The sequence below is a fragment of the Thamnophis sirtalis genome, unplaced genomic scaffold, assembly GCF_051295495.1.
Source record: "Thamnophis sirtalis isolate CommonGarterSnake01/CBP01778 unplaced genomic scaffold, rThaSir2_p1.2 scaffold_10, whole genome shotgun sequence".
Lineage (NCBI taxonomy): Eukaryota > Metazoa > Chordata > Lepidosauria > Squamata > Natricidae > Thamnophis > Thamnophis sirtalis.
This window is the reverse complement of record NW_028261390.1, coordinates 28,024,798-28,047,027: the sequence shown is the minus strand read 5'-3', so window position 1 is coordinate 28,047,027 and position 22,230 is coordinate 28,024,798. Positions and strand designations below refer to the sequence as shown.

General features: G+C 38.4%; 1 protein-coding gene across 1 annotated transcript in view; it reads right to left on the bottom strand.

The window, feature by feature from the left end:
• The window catches only part of SLC10A7 (solute carrier family 10 member 7), a 153,586-nt gene extending 131,744 nt beyond the window's left edge, over positions 1-21,842 (bottom strand). The window contains exons 1-4 of the mRNA XM_014059348.2: positions 21,058-21,842; positions 16,888-16,970; positions 15,580-15,716; positions 13,647-13,722 (exon numbers count right to left, since the gene is read on the bottom strand). Coding sequence (XP_013914823.1) covers positions 13,647-13,722; positions 15,580-15,716; positions 16,888-16,970; positions 21,058-21,157 — 396 coding nt within the window. The 5' untranslated portion in view covers positions 21,158-21,842. The remainder of the gene's footprint in view (positions 1-13,646; positions 13,723-15,579; positions 15,717-16,887; positions 16,971-21,057) is intronic.
• Between the last annotated feature and the right edge of the window lie 388 nt (positions 21,843-22,230).

Here is a 22,230-nt window from a genome sequence, read left to right as displayed (position 1 = left end):
AGTATTTTGGATGGCATTGGGAAAATCCAGATTCTAGTCCACCCTCAGCCACAGAAGCTCACTGAGACTTAGCCAATCACTCCCTTGAGAGGCCAAGTATCTTAACGGATTGTTTTGGTAGGGGAAATTGAAAGGGGAACTTTACATAAGCCCCACTGAGCTCCTGAAAGACAGGTGAATTATGACTTTAACAAATAAATGAATGGTTCATCTTTTTTTCCATTGTGCCTTCCAAAAGCCAACTTTTGCTATAGAAAATGTTGATTAAAAGTGATTCTCCGATACTATTGAAATCAGCTGATGATTATGATGAAAGCGGAAGCCACAGGATCAGAAGTTCCCCATTCCTGCTGAAGTAGATATGAAATATACATTTACTTGTAATTCTTAGTTCTACACGTAGCTAGAGAGCTGAATATTCTAAGTGATGCATGGCAGAAAGAAAAAAAGCAAGAACTATTCCCTACAAACCTGAGAAATTAAAGAGCAGAAGAATACTTATACTAATAGTCTAGGAAGAGGGTACCAAAAAACCAACTTTGACCTCAGTGAAGAATAAGATTTCTTTAAGCCAAAATCAACTTTGAAAAATGTCTCAAAGGCTAAATTAACTGGAAGAAGTCTTGTGGTTATCCCAGTGACTGAGATTATCACAAATCAATTTAACTTCTATTGGTAATTACATACAAATAAAACCAAGAAATGATAAAATTACAAAATTATCAACAATCAATTTATAAGCAAAGGTTTCAGACATCGATTGTAAAAAGAGAAGTTTAACATCAGGCATGCTTTCAGTAATGATCACTCCATTCTCTTTTCCTTTAGTGCTGCTAAGTGAGAGTGAGAGAGCAAGAAAGGAAATGGTAAGGCTGTCAAGTTGGAAACAGATAAATCAATTATGTCCTTTAAATTACTCCAGAGGACTGTCCTCCTGGGGTTTAAAAATGTCTGCTTACTCAAAATTGTCCCTTAAAATTGCTCAACATGTATCAGAGGCAATAAATTGCAAATGCAATTTCATCATGAACACAACCACTCATGCCCAACCCCCATGCACTTACATTCAGATCAAAGAACATTAACATTGCTTTATATAAAAGAAAGGGAAGTTGCAGTCATTAAAATGCAAAAAACTGGCCTACTAATGAGACCCTTGATAACAAAGACTGAATATAATGGAGCCAAAAGGAGAGATTTCAGACTTGGACAATACATATGTTTACTTAGGTAAATACTGTGAATACACTTGTTTTGTTCACCACCCACTTATTTACATCTGATTTTAAGAAAAAAAAATAATCAGATTTAGAGTCCAGAAGGCTGATCGTCTATTTAATATTTTCATCAGAAATAGTGCGTGGAGGAAACAGTAGATAAGCTATATTTTTTTCCAACTAAATTCATTCTGTGTATTTTTAAAATATATATATATATATAAAATTATAGAGTATTCCAACTGACATTTGACTATCATGGAGCAATGCACAGTAGAAAGGATGCTTGCTTGCTATCATTAACCTATTTTTATTCACAAACACACTAGATTTTCAATCTTAACAAAAGGGTTAATTAGGGATACAATTTTTCACAGACTGTCAGTAATGGGCATGACACACACTATGTGCCCATCAGTAATTCTCAGGTACCTTTGATCTCAGCCCCAAATGATTGCAGTTGCCTACCATACCCTGACCCCCGGGACACTCTTAGAACCAGACATCTGGCTACTTTGTTGTTGTAGACTAATCTTATCCCACAAGAGCACAAGAAATGACACCAGGCAAGGAGGCTCCTGGCAAGGGAAAAAACAGTGCAGTATTAGCAGACCCTGCAACTGAGTTGGCATTATCACAACTGACTTCACATTTTTACAGGCTGGGATCATATGGTCTGCTTATGCTCTGTAGCAGTTTTACTTTAGCAATGTAAGGGAAAGGAATAGCCTCCTACAATGTACCTATTAAAAATATAGAATACCCTCAGCAGTATAGAAGAAAATAGTGATGAAAAAGAATAACAGGTTTTTAAACATACTTTTATAAAATATTCTTCCTTTTATGATACTATATTGATTTACTTTTCTTTCGATAATGTGTTCCTTTTCTTCTTGCTGCTGCAAATATAGAATTCCAAATTTGGTAAGTGGAGGATACCAGAATAGCTACTATAATTCCACTTCAGGTCTACTTTGCTTCATTTATCATTACAATTTTCACACAGGACTAAGGAGTTGTTTTTCTTGACGTTATTGGCCTTATACTGTTTTTTATATGGTTTAAAAAATATCTAGGACCTTGCTGCCTAAAAATCTCCCCATGTCCGTTAAAGTTACAAAGACTACGTTAATCACAATCATAATCAAAATTGGCAAGAGAGGCAGAGCCTTTTAAGTATTGGCTTTCTCAAAATGTAATTTTAGAATACTCCCTTAATCTGGATTTAAATAACTCCCTTTTCAATGGACTTTTATTGAAATTACTTGGATATGTAATTTCATTTCAAACATCAGTTCAATATGGTGCAGAATTTGATAAGATTTTCTACTTAGAGAAAAGACAGGAAGTTTTTAAAGTAGTAAACTTTTTTTAAACTTAATGTTTTGCTTATTGCTTTCAGATATATTGATTTATCACATTTCTATGATACCAATTACAAACCATTAAAAAAAACCACTGTGGTGTGCACTGCTTCTCTGAGAGCCAATTTGCATGCTTGACAAATTTACCTCTCTCTCCATATATTCCCTCTTATAAGCAGGGCACTATATAAGCCAAACTCTAAGCAACTGGTAAATATTTCTATGATTGCAGTTTCTGACTACTCCACTGCCTACTCTGCTACTGCCTACCTTGTGGTCCTGAAACACACACACACACACCCGCGGTCAGAAGGTTTGTATAGAACATGGTGAAATAGACAGGCATCAGATTGGCAAATTCTCTCCTTGTATTTATTCAACTTATATGCAGAATATATACTGATGGAAGCTGGACTGGAAGAAAATGAATGTGGCTTCAAAATTGGAGAGAGAAGCATTAGTAACCTGTACTACTTGACAGCTGAAAATGCAAATGAATTGTAAGCTCTAATAATGAAAGCCAAGGAGCACTACAAAAATCAGACTAAGATAAAGCATAAAGAAGACTACAGAAATAAGAGGTCCAGCAATCAGCCTTAGAATTGATAAAAATACTGGAGTAATATATAGCTTCTGACTTTTAGGATCAACTATCAACAGTAAAGAAACCATCTAACCAAATTTGACATCTAAAATTCAAACGTTACAACAGGAAATTGAAAATGCTCAAAAACAACTTGTCATGATAAATTATAATAAGACTGCGTTTGCAATAAGAGTTAGAGGATTGTGTGAAAAGGAACAGGAGAATTTAAAACAGACCTTTTTTGAGGCTCTCAGCCGTTCGGTGGGAAGTCCGGGACTTAACTTTGATTGGCAGATTCAAAAAATTTACCGCCAGAACTCGTGTGTAGCAAAACAGCGACAGCTTCCGAGGGACATAATTATATATTTCACCACAAGGGAATCCAGAAATGCGATAATACAGAAGCTCTACAATAAGAGGCTGAGAATTGATGGACAGGTCTTGATTGTTTTTAAAGAAATACCATCTCAAATATTAAGAGCAAGGAGAGACTACACTTTCTTAACTGAAGAACTCAGAAATTCTCAGATACAGTATAAATGGGAAGTGCCATCTGGTATTACAGTAACATTTGAGAATCAAAAACATCGTCTTAATTCTGTTTGTGAAGCCCGAGATTTTTATTACAAGATCCTGAAGGCGGGACTTCCTGAATCATCCGGACTTGGAGAAAGACAAGGAGAAGGAGAAGACAAGCAGCGGGACACGTGGCTACAAGGCGGAGGGCATTGCTTTCCTCTTCCGGAAGGGCAGAAGAGTAAAGAATAAAGATCCAGCGATGCCTTTAAAATACTTTTTAAATTTTTAGTTTGAATAAAATTTCATGATTCCTGTCTGGTATAAAATGGCAAAGCTGTATATCGATGATGAGATATTGAGACTGAAAGAAGCGGTGCTGATTTTGGACATATATTGTATGGGACCTATATAAGACTCGTTTGAACTCTAATTTAAATTGCGCATGAATTATCTTTCCGGGCGAGGAGAGCGGAGATCGTGATTTTCTTGAATTGTGGTTTGGGATGAATGGAGTTGGGAGGTGCGGGGTAGATGAAGGGGTAGTGAAAGTTAAATTAGATTACTTTGAGTCAGAATGTAAGCTGATTTTTGTATGAATTGCTATTTGAATATAAGGTTAAGAAAGATTAGTTGGAGAGTCTCCAGGAAGGTGGAGTAAATATGAGAGGAGTAATGGATGAGGATAAAATATATATGTGGACACGGGTAAAGGCAGGATGGAAGGTATAAAATTTATATGTGGATGTGGGTAAGGGCAGGATGGGAGGTGTTGGAAATGAAAAATGAAAGAAGCACTTGAGTCTTTAAATGGCTTTACAGGAAGGTTTGGATATTTGGATAAAAAAGAGATAAATTAAAGGTTTGGACATATAGATAAAGTGATAAGGCCCTTAGTTGGAGAATTCCATTTGATTAACTTACTTGGTTCCAATATAGTTTGAAATCCTGCAAGTAATAAAATAACTGAAATTAGGAATGAGGTACATTGTTTAAGATTTAAAGATGATGGGAAGCTGAGTTAATGTAGTGGGTTTGTTGATTTTTCCTGTTTTTCCTTTTGTGTGTGTGTGTCTTGTTTTTCTTTTTATTTTTTTTACTATTTCTCTTTTTTTGTTTTTCCTTTATCTTTCATCTTTTAACTTTAAAGTTAGTTGGTTTTAATATACTCCAGTGCTTGATAAAGAATTATGCCGGGTATGGGACCTGGGAAGTCGTAAGGGGGTTAGGGAGGGGGGTCTACCGGGGGGAGGGTGGAGGGTGGAAATACAGTTTCAATTTTCAGAACAATAAGAATGCACTTGTATACTGTTGCTCTCTTTTCTTTTTTTTCTTTTTCTCTTTTATTTTCTCTTTCTTTTTTTTAATTTTTCTTAATTTTAGTGCAAAATATAAACTGAATAGATTAATGAATTGTAGAGATACACCAAAGTGAGGAGTAGAGGGAAAGAAGAGGGAGAAGTAAAGAGGGAGTGAGAGGGGAATGTAAGGAGGGTTTGATGGAGGGAAGGGGAGATGTCTGAGGGGGAAGGGAAGTAGAAGAGGGGAATGTTGGAGGGGAGAAATGAAAGTTGGAGGGGGAGAAGAAAGGGTGTATGGGGGATCGAAGTGTTATGTTGGTTTTTCATGGTGGAAGATTTATTGATTTTTTTTTTATGCACAGTATATAAGTGATTGTATAAAATGAAAATGAAAATGAAATAAAACAGTTTTAAAACAACAGTAAAGAAACCAGCAGTCAAGAAATATGAAGACTAGAGTAATAATAAAAGGCTTTGGAAAATATATTCATATATATATATATTATATATATATAAGTATTATACTTATCTAGGCTTAGATGCATCACATAGAGAAAATATCCAATACTATTTAATTTAGGACTTAATGTATAACCCGAACACATGACATACATTATATCTATACAGAAATACAACATAAGTAGGTTTTTTATCCCTAAAATAAAAAGACTAAAGACTGTTGATGTTTGGATAACGTGGAAATCCTAAAACTAATCAGTGACATCTTTTTTCTACCGAGGCAGCTCAAGAAAGGAATTATTTTTATTTAAGCTCTAACAAGTATGATTTACATAATAATCTGTTAAAAGAAACTGGAGCAATTATAATCCAATTATATCTACAATCTAATCTCGTAAAAAATTCTAGCTGAAAAAATCCTTAGATTTACTCCATTATACTCCACTATCTAAACAAAGAATGCAAACAATATTTTTAATATGTTGTGTTTATTGCACTTGTATTTATAAAAAGAAAAAATAAATGCTTCAATGATGCAAACGCCAGTACTAACAAAAATATGAATTAGTTTATTGTTTCTCTGTTGTTCTCAGTGATCTATTTAAGGCTACATGGTGCTTGTTTTTGTTTTTAAACGTTTAAATATAATATAGTTGACAATGCAAGTAGAATTACAGCTGCCTCATAGTCTGCAAACATTCCAAGTGGTATTGAAAGTTTTCAGCAGTGCCCAGTCAACATTAGTTGCTTCCTTCTTCCAAGTTTGCCCCTCAAAAGTGGAAAGGACTTTGGAGTCCTTGGTGCTTTCTGAATTAGGTTGTTTGCTTGTTGACATTTCATTACCTAATTAGATAACATCAATTCTCTAACAATGTTACCTCATGCACTGATGTTATCTAGTTGGGTAATGAAACAATTGCAAGCAAACAAAAATGCTCAGAGAGCATAATGACTTCATAGCCCAATCCTAACTTACATGTATTTTCTTCTATAGGAGCAAAAATGTTTCCTTGCCTTGTAAGACACAGCTGTGTAAAAAATGGACAATGGATTGCTCAACTTAATAGAGAAGTTAACTTTTACCAACACAATACTGATAAATCTGCTCTGAGTTGAAAGAAACTATTACTATGATCATCACAACTAAAATTCCTTGCCAATGCTTACCTCAAGAATTCTGAAGTTTTATCTTAGTGTACTCAGTTTTCAAGACTGACCATGTATCAGGAGAATAATGCTAATGCAGCCAGGGCCATTAGCATCACCACAGAAATCAGTTATTTCTCATTTCCATTGGTGTGCAGAAAGAGTGGGCTCTGAAGTCCCTAATACCTCAGGTAGCACAGGTGTTCTCTACTTGGAGCAGCTGGCATCTGCTAATTAAAAGCTCAAAGTAACATTTTTCCATTTTTTTGAAGAAATTTAAACAAGTTACTCTGCAAGTTCATCCTACAGTTAATACTGTTTGACATACTGCATCATTTTTTCCTTTCCCAGTTAACGGGTAGAATTTCCAAGATAGTGAGATGATTAGATTATAAGAAACATTAAAAAAATTTTTAAAAAAAGAGGTTCAAAAAGTGATAAGGAAATAATATACATTGAGCTTAATTTCAGAAACTGTATGGTGGACATCTACTTTCTTTAAAAGTAAAATTAGTAGAAAATACAAAAACAAAATTAATGAATTTAAAGAATTTATTTAGCACAGTTCATTAATAATTCACTATTTGCTGGATTCACATATTATGCAAAGTGACATATTTAATAGCTTTATCTATCAAAATGGCTAGATTCACATAACATATTAAGCTAATACCAAACATACCATATTATGGCTTAGCATAATGTATAAATCTAGCCATACACTTACTGGACAAAACAGCAGCTACATTCAGATGTTCACTTGAATGTGGTAAATATTATTTTTCTCCCTCAACAAATAAAGGAAAGAAGGCTCAGTGGGTTGAGGGGATGGGAAAAGCCAAGATTATCATTTTGGATGGAGTTGATGCGAGAGAGGGGGATGGAGAAGACGATGGAGAGAATGAGAGAAAGGGATGAGCGAGAAGGATGAGATGTTCAAAGCACAAAAAATACTGAAACAGTACACACACAATGTAGGAACACAGACAACTAAGAAGGATAGAAAGCTGCAGCATAAACTATGTTATATTGACTAGATTTAGCTATATGTTATTTCCCTTTCTTAGTTCATGCTTTTAATTTCTTTATTATTTCTCACTTCCTTTCCACAGTCTAGATCAGGGCTGTCAAACTCGCATCCCGCAGGCCGGATGCGTCACCCACTGGCCATGCACATGCCTGGTTTAGCAAAGGGGGGGTGGAGTCCTGATATGTCACATGATGCCACCCTGATGACGCGAGTTTGACACCCCTGGTCTAGATAGTGCCATTTTCCCTAAAAAGGAACTAAGAGTTATGTATGTACTTTTAAATGTAACACTAAAAAAATTAACCAGGGTTTCTTCAACCATCAGGGAACAGTCCTGCAAGATGACAAAGAACTTATTCTTCCAATCTCTGCTTTTCTCTTTTAGGTTGTTTCAATAGGCTCTTAGTTGGTACTCAGAATACCTTTAAGGACTCAAATCATCTCAGCATGGTTCTTGAACATTTACCATTAGCCTGGCTGCACAAATAGAATAGTGCAGCCAGACTAATGGTAAAGAAAAAATAGTCAAGAATTAAATGAGTTTCCTTCCTTTCTCCTCTTCACAGGTATGCCCTGGAAGGCTCCAGTCCCAAGTTAATTAATACTACTGTATTTCTACCACTGCAAAGGACAGTATTTTTTATGTCAAGACTGCTCATGGATAACTCTCCATGGAATTATCCCATCTTTAAGAACTATGCATTTGGCAACAAACAGCCTTACAAGAAAGAAATCTGTGCAGATGTAACCATTTAAATTTAACTGAGACTTGCCCTGGTGTATGTCATGCAACCTCCCTGGTGATCCCAAAAGGTACTCTTCTATAACATCCTGATTAGAAGATTTTGAATACATAAAGTGATGAAGGTTTCTACAAGAGTTAAATTATTATTGTAGACCTGAGTTCCAATATTTTATAACTCTGTGCACACAGGTTGCACTCAGGCCAATCACAGTTTCATCTCAACAGATTTGTTGTGATACAGAAAATGAACTGGAAAAGCATGGGGCATAAATAAAAATATTTCTAATACATTTTAAGCGATGCAGTGCTCAGTGGCTAAGACACTGAGCTTGTTGATCAGAAAGGTTGGCAGTTCGGCAGTTCGAATCCCTAGTGCTGCATAACGGAGTGAGCTCCCGTTACTTGACCCGGCTTCTGCCAACCTAGCAGTTTGAAAGCATGTAAAAATGCAAGTAGAAAAATAGGGACCACTTTGGTGGCAAGGTAACAGTGTTCCGTGCACCTTTGGTATTTAGTCATGCTGGCCACATGACCACAGAGACGTCCTCAGACAGCGCTGGCTCTTTGACTTTGAAACGGAGATGAGTACCATCCCCTAGAGTCAGAAACGACTAGCACGTATGTGCAAGGGGAACCCTTACCTTTAGTACATTTTAACCAATGTTTCAAAATAAACAGTTCCTCTAAGAAAATAGAGAAAATATGATCACAAAGAAATCAAAGCAGGCTAATAAACAAAACCTTTCTACTTTATGAATTCTGATTTTATTCAGGAGCAGAATATTATAAAGGCCCTGATCTTTGTGAACTCTTGTTTTTATCAAGAATGCAAAGGAGAAAAGAGATCAGCATATCTTCTGATCTATTCTTACACAATTTCAGAGTCTACCATGTCCCCTATGAACTTGATATTTTATCAGTCGTGATAAGTCTGTTAAAGCTATAATTTTAAATTTAAATGATGAGAGGTTTCATTTGTTTCCCAAGCAGAGATAAAACCTTTTTCAAATCTACTCCAGCTGCTGTGACCTTGGTCTATGATTTAAAAGTTCACATGCAATAATTTACTTTATTCCAAGGGACCTTTCAAGATTTCTCTTCTAAAATGGTTTTAGATTTGGTGGCTTTGTGTAAAAGCCTAATATCTTTATACAGGGCGGGGCATAACCTTTTCCTAGGGGGTCACAGCAACACTTGTAATAACAACACAAATAATTCATACACCATTCGAAAGCCCATCAAAAACTGAGTTTATTGACACGATTTAATAGTCAGTATGACCACCATTAGCCCTTCGAACAGCATTCAAACGAGGTGGATAAGAACACAACAAATCTTCAAACAGTTCCGTTCGATTTTCCAGATTTTTCAACACAGTTTCCAAATTCATTCTCAAAGTTTCAACCGAATATCGATTTTGACCTTGCTCCTGAATCATCAGAGCTTCCACTTCATCCTTAATTATGGCCCCAATGTTCTCTGCCGGATTGAGATCTGGCGAATTTCCCGGCCAGACGTCATTGCCCCAAAATTCGACATTGTTTTCCTTTAACAATTGCTGAGTCGCATTTGCACGCATGCAATGATCCTTTGTTCTTCCGAATCGAATTTTCCAGCCATTCTTAAAGCAAATTTAACATTTAATAGCTCATTCAATTCAGTTTTTTATGGGCTTTAAAATGAGGTGTCGCGGAAGTTGTAAACTGCTGTCGATCTTGCTGTGACCCCCTAGGAAAAGGTTATGCCCCGCCCTGTACAAAGCAACATCATTTGAACTCTGAATAACAAAACTAAGAGGAAATTAATATAAATTTAAAGGTGTAACCAAATCTACAGGGAAATCCTTTCAAAGAATGTGGTGAAACCATGTCAAACTTGAAAATAATTAGCAAATCATGCTGTCACTGTTAGAAAGGAAGCAGAGGTAATTGGCCATTGATGACAGTAACCCTCTTTCAGGATCCTATCATTGATTAAGAAGGACTTTTAAGCCAAGGACAGGAGCAACTATTTTCAGTCAATTAGACTCATAGAATCATACAAGCGCAGACATAACACGTGAAACAAGAAATATTGATATGATTCACAATTCTTGTATGTGAAGCTATTCACATCCAAAATGAAAAAGGAACTTTGGCAAGAGCATGGAATTACTCCCTTCACATGTTGACTCTACTTTTAAAAAGTTGTACCTTTTCTTAGGCTCATGAATCCAGTAAAACAAATGAATAAAAAACATTAAAATTGCTCATTTACTTATTGAGGAAAATGATCCAAAGCTATATATTTGAGTATGACAAAAAGTATGTGAATCTCCTAGGATTATCAGTTCATTTGAACGTGAAGTTAAGGTTGTTTCAATCAATGGGATGATAATTGGTACAAGTGTGGAAGCTGTTATGTGGGCAGAAAAAGATTACAAAGCTATTTCCAAAGAGTTTGGACTCTGCCAGTCTATTGTCAGGCAGATGGTATACAAATTAAGGCAATTCAGCTCCATTGTTACTCTCCTAAGGAGGACACACTAACCAAGATCACACCAAGAGCAAAGTATGTAATATTCCGGATACTCTCAAGGAACCCTAGCTTATCCAGAAGGATATCATAGTCAATGATGTTGAAAATTGCTGTGAGATCAAGAAGGGCCAGAATGGTTAAATCACTGCCAAAGGTCATTCACAATCATACCTACCAATTAGACAGTGACTAGAAATGCTGCAAAATGGTTCTTAAGAGTGTTTTCTCCAGGGCAAATTACCTAGAACAGGGGTGTCAAACTCAAGGCCCTAGGGCTGGATCCAGCCCGTGGGGTGCTTAGATCTGGTCCATAAGGCCACTCTGGAAACAGCAAAGGACCGGCCCACGGTGCCTCTGCCAGTGGAAAATGGGCTCTCAAGCTCTGTTTTTGCTGGCAGAAGGTTGCAGGAGGTCATCGCAGCCAAAAATGGAGCTTGGGAGCCCGTTTTCACTGGCAGAGCATTTGGGCCACGATAGGCTCCAACACAAGTGACATTGAGCTGGCCACACCCACCCTGGCCCCCTGAAGTCAAACACAACCTTAATACAGCCCTCAATGAAATCCAGTTTGACACCCCTGGCATAGAACAAAGCTGTTATTACTGGGTAGAAAGAAGTCTAGAAACCATATTCCGAATGCTTTCCTCACATCACTTCCATTTTTGAGTTCATTCTACATGAGATTTCTTGGTATATTTTTAACAGTTCAAAAGCTAATGCCTGTCTTAGAATAACCTTAACATTTTGGCTGCAGAGCTTCTCAATCATCCGCGTCACAGTTATACCAAAGGTACTCTTTCAAAAAGCAACTGACGTTTCTTAGGGGTTTTTTCCCCCCTTGAAAACATTTTGCTTCTCATCCAAGAACCTTTTTCAGGTCTGAAAGACTGAACTGAAGCAGCTTCTTGGATGAGAAGTGAAATGTTTTCCGGGGGGGGTGGTGGTAAGAAATTATAGTTGCTTTTTGGGAAAGCACCTTTGGGATTTAAGATTTTGGAAAAATCTATGATTAAGAGAAGCAAAAACATAAAACTAAATAGAATATATGTGTGATAGAAGTGTGCAAAGAAGGTAAAATCAACCTTGCTTGATGTAGGAAGCAAACATATTGTTCTCCATAAATTCTTTTGCTCTATTCTAGACAAACTTTTCCACAATTTTAAACCAAGAATATTTCTAACTGTAACTGAAAATAGACTGTAATTGGGATTTTCTATATGCGCTATTCTGTAAAATTATGAAAGGATCATTGTAATCATATTGTACCATATTGATATTACTATTACAGTGGACCTAAGTTGGCAAAGGTAGTATCATCATTAACTATGGAAAGCTTTTGTGAGACAGTTATACTTATTAAATTCATTTTAACTAGGAGATTTTTTTTAAAACTGTGGGATTCATAATAGCCCATCTGCTGCAGGTACTGTTAATCCAGAAACCAGAACAGGTATTAAAATTCTGGGCAGGATTTTGAAGCAGAGGTCCAGGGAAACACTGAATGGCAGTAAAGAGACACAGTGGGAACAAAAAACTTTTCACTACCATCTAATGACGGCAAAAATGTACTGTAGTTGGGAGTTTCTGAGTGGAAATCCTAAAACCCTTCCCTACGAGGATGTCTTCCATTTTAAATTTAAATTTTAGCTAGAATAGCAGAATGGCAGATCCAAATTCATTTTCCCCATTTGGAACCTTACACAGGTAACCCTTGATTTACAACAGTTCATTTAATGACCATCTGAAGTTGCAACTACACTGAAAAAGTGACTTTTGACCATTTTTTACACTTATAACCATTGCAGCATCTGAAGTTACAATTTTAAAAAAGTGACTTACAACCGTTTTTACACTTACAACCATTGCAGCATCCCCATGGTCATAAGTAAGTATAATCTTTATTGTCATTGTACTTAAATACAACAAAATTGGTTTCGGTCATGTGATCAAAATTTAGATGCTTGGCAACTGAATCATGTTCATGATGGTTGCAGTCTCTCAAGGTCATGTGATCATCTTTCACAACCTTCTTACAAGCAAAGTCAACGGAGAAGCTAGATTCACTTAATAACCAGGTTACTAACTTAACAACTGCAATAAACACTGCATATATAATTCTTTGTCTATAATAATTCTTTGTCTATAATAACCTCACATAAGAAGACAGGAGTTAGCTAGCTGCAAAGTAAGGTAACTGGTCCCTCCAGCCCACTTAATAGCTGGAGTTTTCCATAATTTCAGACCAAGAATATTTCTAAATGGAAATGGAAATGGACTGTAATTGGGATTTTCTATATGCACTTTTTCTGTAAAATTATGGAAGGATCATTGTAACACAAAAGCCATATTGATATTACTATTACAGTGGATCTAAGTTGGCAAAGGTAGTCTCATCATTAATTATAGAAAGCTTTTGTGAGACAGTTATACATTAAATTCATTTTAACTAAGAGACTATTTCAAACATTGTGGAGTTTTTGCTGGATATAATGAATCATCAGAATGGCTGCCAAACAAGTCAGCCTTTTCAAAACAGTCACCTACCAGTAATCTAAAAAATGTTAACATCTACCGGTAGCTTGACAGCAGCTCTGGAAAAAGTAAAGCTACCAGATTACTTTATTAAACATTAAGTTGGCCTAATGAAAGATACCGTCTTATTAAAACAATGCCAACCAATTTTGCTTAGTAAAAATATTTTTATACAAAAGTACAGTATTTTTAAAAAGAAGAAGTAATGAGAAAACAAAATGTAAAAATCTTACCTCATTCCCCCCAACAGCTTTAGTTAAAATCACTGCTGAAGATACAGGCGGAGGCATACAGCCTACTGTCTGCAAACTAGAGAAGGATAAATGAATACAAATTTTATTTTTCTAATTAATCTTCAATACAAAAGAAGGGGGCATAGCTATATTATTTGCTAAATGACTAACTTAAATACAAAATGACTTCTGAATCTGCTGCTTACAAATAGTTAGCTGATCCAATGTCTCTGAACAACTTTATTATTTATTAGCAATTGTACCATTGGAGATCATCTAGCAGAGGGGTATCAAACCCAACTTATTGAGGGCTGCATCAGGGTTATGTTTGACCTCGCGGGACCGGGGGGGCATGGTCATGGTAGATGTGGCCAACTCGAAATCCCTCGTTGAGGCTCTGTTTTTGGCTGCGATGGCCTCCTGCAGCCCTCTACCAGTTAAACCAGAGCTGCACACAACCTGCCCGGGCTCTGTTTTCAACGGCCTCCTGCAGCTCTCTGTCAGTGAAAATGGATCTCAGGGAGGCCATGTGCAGCCCACTCAGGCTCTGCTTTCAGCCGTGATGGCCTCCCCAAGCTCCGTTTTTGCTGGCAGAAGGCTGCAGGAGGCCGTCAGGGCAAAAAACGGAGGCCAGGTGGCTATATGTGGTCCTCCCAACCTCCATTTCCGCTAGCAGAGATACCGGGGGGGGGGGTCTTCGCTGTTTCCAGAGTGGGCCTGCAGGCCATATCTAAACACCTGCAGGCTGGATCTGACCCACGGACCTTGAGATTGACTCCCTTGATCTAGAAATGTTCCATTCATTGAGTACCCAAGGCTTTCCAGGTCCAAAAAGTCAACATTGCAGGTATAACCATGCAATCAAAGCCCCACCTCCTTTTAATGTGTATTGCATGTGTCTAATGAACATAAGGAGGAGTGAAGCCCATTGACTTTTTTAAATTTTAAAAAAAGATGCTCCCTACACAGAAAAAAGAAGATATGTACATTCAAAATAATTTATACACTGAATTTCCAGTTAAAATGAATGAGGAAGTCTGATCTGTACCAAAATTGAAGTTTCTTACTAACTTCAAAGCATTCATAGTAGAAAAAACTAAGAGCAGAATAAAACCTTCCTGTTACAAAGTATTGCTTTTCATATGGACAGAGAAATTATATTAAAATGACTGGAGGTTCAAGCTACAATTCCTGAACACTTTCATGATTCAAATTTTATTGTCCTTAACTGTTCAATGGCCTGCAAATCTACTACATTGAGGAATGTATCATAATTCCTTTCACGACATATTCCTAGATAAACATATGACTTTCTTCTTTCCATTTTCAGAAATACAATATATAATAAAGAAGAATTCTACATTAATATTTCATTAAACAATTATACTTTGATAGTTCTTGACATTTTTGTTGAGGTTGACACTTATGCACTTACTTTTCCATTTTCTATGACTACTAGTCAGTGAACACATTTACATATCAAATAAAATTTGAAATTATGAGTAATAGTGACTATAACAGACTTCTCAAGTCACTATTTGAAATAATGAAAAATAATGCAAAGTGCTGAAAAAGAAACTTCTACAAAATTGTGCTTCGAAATTCAGTATGCTATTTCATGAACAGTCAATGTTTATCCTTTTATTCTACCATGTCTTACTGTATTCTTACTCCAATATTCTTTGTAAGCAATCAGCAAACATAGCACAGCATGTTAAAAAGAGACATGAAGTGCAAGTCCCTACATATAAAATTTGTTGCCAAGCCTTTATATGTGGAATAAAAATTCTGAAAGAGTAACCTAAAAGCAAGAGTCAAACCATTAAGCAGCATGAAAAAAATAAGTTCACTGTTTTTTTAAAAAAAATGCTAGCATTACTGGAAGTGCATTACTGAAAGAGCAGTGATAAATAGTTCACTGCTTAAAACATACCCTTTTAAAAGCCATTCATTTATAGATGTAATAGATAGAAGCTGAAGAAATAGCCATATAACTGTTGGGAAGAATACAAGTGTGAAGATCTGTACAAAAAGATGCAATTTTACATGCATCAAAGCACTTGTCAGCTCCTACGAAACAAAAGAAGAAAAATGTTGCAGATTTAACAGCTGAAGTAGTATTGCTCAAGTTAGTATCATTAAATATATTAGGTGCAAATACTTTTCAGGTGTACATTCTGTTCTTAAACAGTAAATAACAGTTTGAATTCACTTATAGTGACAAAAATATGACATGGCATTGTCTAAAACAAGTACAGTTTGAATATTTTTATCTATTTCATTTTTTAACTTATTCATACACTTTATTTAAAGGATTTCAGTCAATTTTAGCATACATGGACACAAAAGGGGAAAAAAAACATGGCTACATGTTTGGAGTAAAATTTACTCCATCATTTACTCAGTAAATGATTGTACTGAACAGCGTTTAAAATGGCATTTTTTTCATATGGTACAGAACTCCTATCCTCGTTAAATAAGTGCATACCACAAATAATGTTAATATATGCATGGAACTTTGAGGGTTAACAAGAAGCAAACCACAGCTTATAAACTATTTTTGTGCTCTTTTATAATATGGCCATCTCAAGACATCTATGTCATAGATCCATGACAGCGAACAGGTGGCACACAGAGTCCTCTCTGTAGGCACGCCAGCCATTGTTCCAGCCCAGCTCCAACGCGCATGCACACGTGCCTCCCGTTGGCCAACTGGTCTTCAGTTCTCTGCCATGCATGCACTGGGGGTGGTGCGCATGTGGGGGATAAGCATGCGCACACATGAGGGGGCACGGTGGCACCCCATGAGGTCCCCCTGTGCTCCATTTTGGGCCTGGAAAACCTCCTGCACCAACCTGGAAGCCAAAAATGGGAGAGTGGGGCGGGGCGCATGTGTGGGAGGCGGGGGGAGTTGCGCACGCATTGCATTATGGGTGTGGGCACGGGCGCAAGCTATCACCATGTGCACGGTCTCGGCATACAACAACAAAAAGGTTAGTCATCACTGCCATAGATTATACTGATATAAATTTTAAAAATGGGGTTAAAATACCAGTTAGAGAATTCTGAAGTTGAAGTTAAAAATGAGGAAGACTGACATGCAACCAACAGTAACTGTTCAGTGATAATGTCATCATTTTAAAATGTGTCCTTACTACCAGACTCTTAAAATAACCCAGAAATTTGTTATTATTTAAGTAACAAATGAATAAATAAAGGATGAATATTCGGTTTGCAGTACCTCTGTTTTCAGAGATAGTCCACTATTGAAGAATATAGCAGAGACAGCTACATATGTGATAGTGATTTCTGGTTTCAGTGGTCCTGGAAGAGAAAACATATTTGAAGCAAGAGTAAACAAAAGCAACAAACTTCTGTAAGTCTTCCCTTTAACATTTATAGAGGCTATTAAGATATCCTCCAACTGTGCATTCTATAGAGGTTTAAACCAGAATTCATTTATTCATTCATTCATTCATTCATTCATTCATTCATTCATTCTCCCTCCCTCCCCCTCCCCCCACTCCTCAATCTAGAACTTGCTGCAATGGGCCTTGTCAAAACTAATAATAACCTTGTGATTAAGAGAAATAGATGCATATCACTCAGTAATGTCAGCCATAAGGTCTATTTCTCTAGATTGTTTCTTGTTAATTATATAATTTTCATTTCATGCCATCTTAAACTATATTTGCAGTAGAAAGAATAGAGACTCAAGTTCTGGACATGCACTTTAAAGCAGGTTTCTACTAATTTTAACTATTGTAGTAACCCTGAAAGTCCAGATTCAAAGAGAAAATAATGTCCATTTTACATATAATGAAAAGAATGATGTTTCTACAAAGCTGGTACAGTAATAGCAGATGGTAGTAAAAGACCCAAGTTCCTTTGTATTCTGCAGCTTAAGAAGAAAAGTTAGGTAATTGTCACACCATTATTCACTACAGGCGATAGTTAGAAAGGGACAAAATGTGGGGGAAAGACATGAGTGCCTTCTGATTGCTTTTAAATTTCACCTCACATAGGAATTTGCAAAATGCCATACAATACTGATTATCTTTGATGATACAAAAACAGAGTAATAGGTACTCATAACACTTATACATCAACATTACTGGAACCACTTTTAAGTTCTTATAATTGGGGAAGAAAAAACAACAAAGTTTTCTTGGCAGCCAAAAAGACCCTTCTTACTTCTCAAAGTAATGCGGGCTGAACTATTCCCTCAGGCAGTTCTAAGTACAAGACCAGAAAAGACACTATTAAAATGAAACATGAAGGGCACAGTTTTGGCACCTTGATACTACAATAATGTGGATACTTTTTAAACTTTTATTTATTTTTTCTTAGGTTCAGGTTTGTTGTGTATGATTACTGCTTGTATTTTAAGAAATGCAAAATAAAGGCCAATGATATAATCTTATCAAAGTCAGTACTACTAAGTCAAACATCTGCAGGATTGCAGTCCCACTATCACAGTTGTTCAGGAATCTCTAATTACAAAGACTTCAGAGGCCCATATTTTGAAAGATATTTCTGCAAAGGAAGAAAGGGGGTAATCAAAAGCCTGGTTAAGTGATATTATTAAGGTAGGCCACCTGCTGAAGCAAGGATGCAGGCTGCATTTAAAAAAAACATTTGCAACTAAATGAAACAAGACAACATGAACTTTTCTAAAGAATATTTATTTTAAAATACCAAGTTTTAAAATAAATCACCGTATTAACATATACTGACTTCCCACAAAATCCCCACTTGTATGAACATTAAAGAAAGTGAATTTGTCCATTACGGAAAATAGAAAATTCTATATTCACTCTACTTTGCCTCACAAGAAATGCAATGGAATCTACAGAATCTATGAGAAATAATTACTTAAAGCAACCTTGGGAGATTTACTTTGAGCCTATATAACCTTTATGCATAATATTTCAAGTTCCTCAACTATACCAATATAAGTAGAAGTGATCACTAAATCACTTTTAAAAAAGCATTAATTTTACAGGAGGTTTTAGGAAAAATGGTATACAATACAGAAACTCATGAAGCTGTTAGAAGCTGATAGATGGCAATTCATATCTTAATATTGTAAAGGTAAAGTTTGGGAAACACACACTTTTAAGGCTACTCTTCACCATCAGAATAAGCTATCTACCAATTAAAAGTTTACAAGTAATTGTAAAGACTGTAGATAGTAAACACTACAGTATATCCAGTGAGCCATTTCCCCTTCTGTCACAAAACAGGAAATGCACTAAGTGCACATCACATGCACAAACATATATCTCACAATCTGATTTCAGTACTGCATACTATAGTAGATAGTGTCCAACATTGTATATAACGTAAAGGCTGTGTTATCTAAAATGAGGTTACCTGTCCTGTTAGATCATGAAAGGTTCCACTGCATGTGATGTGAGCGTTATGGACTGGAAGCCAAGCTTTATCAACTGTACCCTCATGAAACACTTTTTCTGTTGCTGCGATAACTTTCCCTGAAGATAATTTGATTCCTTCCATCATGGAACTTCGAAGCCTAAGGCAATTTTTGTTTTTTAGAGGTGATTTGCCTTTGCCTCCCTCCTAGGGCTGAGAGAAAATAACTGGCCAGGTGGCTTAGTACCTAAGGAAGAACTAGAACTCTTGGTCTCCTGGTTTTCAGTCTGATGCCATAATCACTACACCAAACTGACTCTTTACTAAGAGCCGTGGTGGCGCAGTGGGTAGAGTGCAGTACTGCAGGCCACTTCAGCTGACTGCTAGATCAGCAGTTCAGCGGTTCAAATCTCACCGGCTCAGGGTTGACTCAGCCTTCCATCCTTCCGAGGTGGGTAAAATGAGGACCCGGATTGTTGTTGGGGGCAATATGCTGACTCTGTAAACCGCTTAGAGAGGGCTGAAAGCCCTATGAAGCGGTATATAAAAATCTGCTATTGCTGTTAAATCTGCTACTAAATATATATATATATATAATAAAGTTACCCTGGCTTATCCAAAGTGAAAAGATAGGGGTGGTATATAAACTGTGATAATAAAAATAGAATAGTGCGAGTGGGTGGGTGTCCTGTATACTTATGCACCAGAAGTGGTATTCAGCCGGTTCTCTCTGGTTCGGGCGAACTGGTAGAGGCAGCTGCAGGAGGCTTTGCCCACCCACCCCGATGTAATGTGCGAGCACTGTGCATGCGCAGAAGGCAGTGCGCAACGGAGCTCACATTTGTGAACTGGTATGGAAGGTAAGTGAATCCCACCACTGATACATACACAATATAATGTAGATAAACACAAGATTTAACTTAGTCCCACACATCGTGAAGCCATCATGGACTGAATATAGAGTTTGGTTTTCAACAAAAGGAAAGTCTGTTGTTCTCTCCTAAAACTAGAAGAAAAAGAAGTTCCTCTAAAAGTTTGCCGAAACAGCAGGACAATATATATATTCAATTCATGAACTGGACTTCACACAGTTCTCTCCAGAAGAAAAGTGATAATTATCTCCAATTAAAGAAAAATAATGTTCCACAGGTGAACAGGATACATGTTATCCCAAAATATGAAGTTGCACTAACACATCAGAGTTAATACTTTGTTTAAATGTTCAGTCAGCCCAGGATCAGTACAAAATGATCTCAAAGCTTATTGGTTAATTCTTCCATTACTATTGGAAGAATTAACAGGTAAAATAAAAGTTCAAGAAAGTGACAAGCACAACCCTTTTCTAATTTAGGAACAGCTTATCAAATCTGACAGCCATTTAAGAACTGTAAATTTCTATCACTTGAATGACTTTGAAGTTTCTACACTTGTTGCACATCCTTAAGCCCTCTAAGTGGGGCGCTACTACATGCCCTTAAAGGCTGTCTGTGTGAACTACTAAGTGGAGCGCTACTGCGTGCCCTAAAGGGTGTGTGTGAACTACTTTATCCCTACTTCGACAGCAGCAGCTGAAACACACACACACGCGTTGTCTCTTGCTGCAATCGCAGCCGGATCCTTCCACGCGGAAGTGGCATCTCCCCGCGCTCGCTCGCCGGCCGTGCAACGTGTCACACTACAAAACTCCTGGAGTTTGGCGTCCGGGGAAACTCCGACCTTCCTTTGGGAAGGCAGAAATCGTACTATTTCCAAGGGACGGTGGAAAACCCTAGGAAGAGGAAGGCAGCTGGACTCCCAATGGCGCTGCCCTGTTACGAAGGGGGCAACTCTTGCATTGCTCAGGCAGACACACACACACACACACACACACCCCTAAGCCCGACTCAACCCCGATTTTGGGGGACAGCGGGCGGAAAGGGGGTTCAGCTCGGACCCTGGGCAGCTCTGCCCGTTTCTCTCCGCTTTGCTTGCAAACCAGCGAGCCCCGGTTGTGAAAGAGGGGTGAGCGGGGGGGGCGCTTCCCCGGGAGACTTACCCCCCTTCACTCCAAAGGCCGGCTCCAGCTTGGCGACGGTGATGGCCAGGACGATCCCCAGCATGAACCAGTCCTTCCTCAGCCTGTCCAGGATGCCCATGGCAGCGGCGGCGGGGCTGGCCGAGAGAGTCGGGCGCCTGAGGGGAGCGAGGGAGAGGGCGGGGGAGGAGAGCCGGTCAGGACCTCCCTCGGGCCCTCCCGCAGAGCGGCTCCGCAACGTGCCGCCGGCCGCGGCCAAACCAGTTAAACGCCGCTCCCGCCGCCGCTGGGAAGTATCCAGTGACAGGAACAGGCTCTCTGAAAGCCGCCATCGCTACCACGCGACCGCTAATAGACTCGCGCGCTCTCAGCTCTGGCTCTGAAGGGCAAGGAGGCGGCAGGAGGGCAGCAACAGCCAGCCCGCCCGCCAGCCAAGGGCGCCGCGACTAGGACTCTTTGCACCCATGGGGGAGGCTCGTGGGGGCGGCGGGGATGACCCAAGCAGCGACCAAGGGCTAATCCGAAGGAAGGAGCGCAACCGCCAGAACTGGGTGCCTAAGAGCGCCTCCGAAGCAGGTTAAAGGTCGGAGGAGGCCACCCCGGGTACGTCCCCTAAGTTGGAAGGAAGCGCCTGTGGGAGGGCAGGGATCCCGCACGCGCTGCCTTTCCTCGGCGGCTGGCAATCGGAGAACAGGGAGAATGCCGGGAAGCCCTTCTGAAGCCGAACCCAGCGTCGGGAGAAAAAGCAATGGGAAATGTCCGGGGCTGATGGAAAGAGCTTGCGCGCCTCTTCGAAGCTTTACGTCCGCTCTGTGACGCAGCAGCGTTTAGCGTGAGAACGGGGCTGGAGGGCGGGGCTGTGCTTTCAATGCCTGGCGTGAGACACGTGTCGCGGGACTCGCACTTCGGGAGGGCGAAGGGGAGAAGGACGAGGGGGCTAGGGGTCGTATGAGCGCGCGCACCTGAGCGATCGGTGGTTAAAAAGCGGTCGGGAGTTACCTTCCTGTATAGGGTTGTGAATCGTGGGTGCAATAGAGTTATGAGACTCTACCTATACGACTTTTTTTATTTATTTAGTTTGTTAAACATGTACGAGATAATAGGTATAAGTATAATAAACATGGACATGAACACAGGAAATGGGTACTTGTTGGGATTTGTTTTAATGTTAGTTAACCGCGCAAAATGAACTAG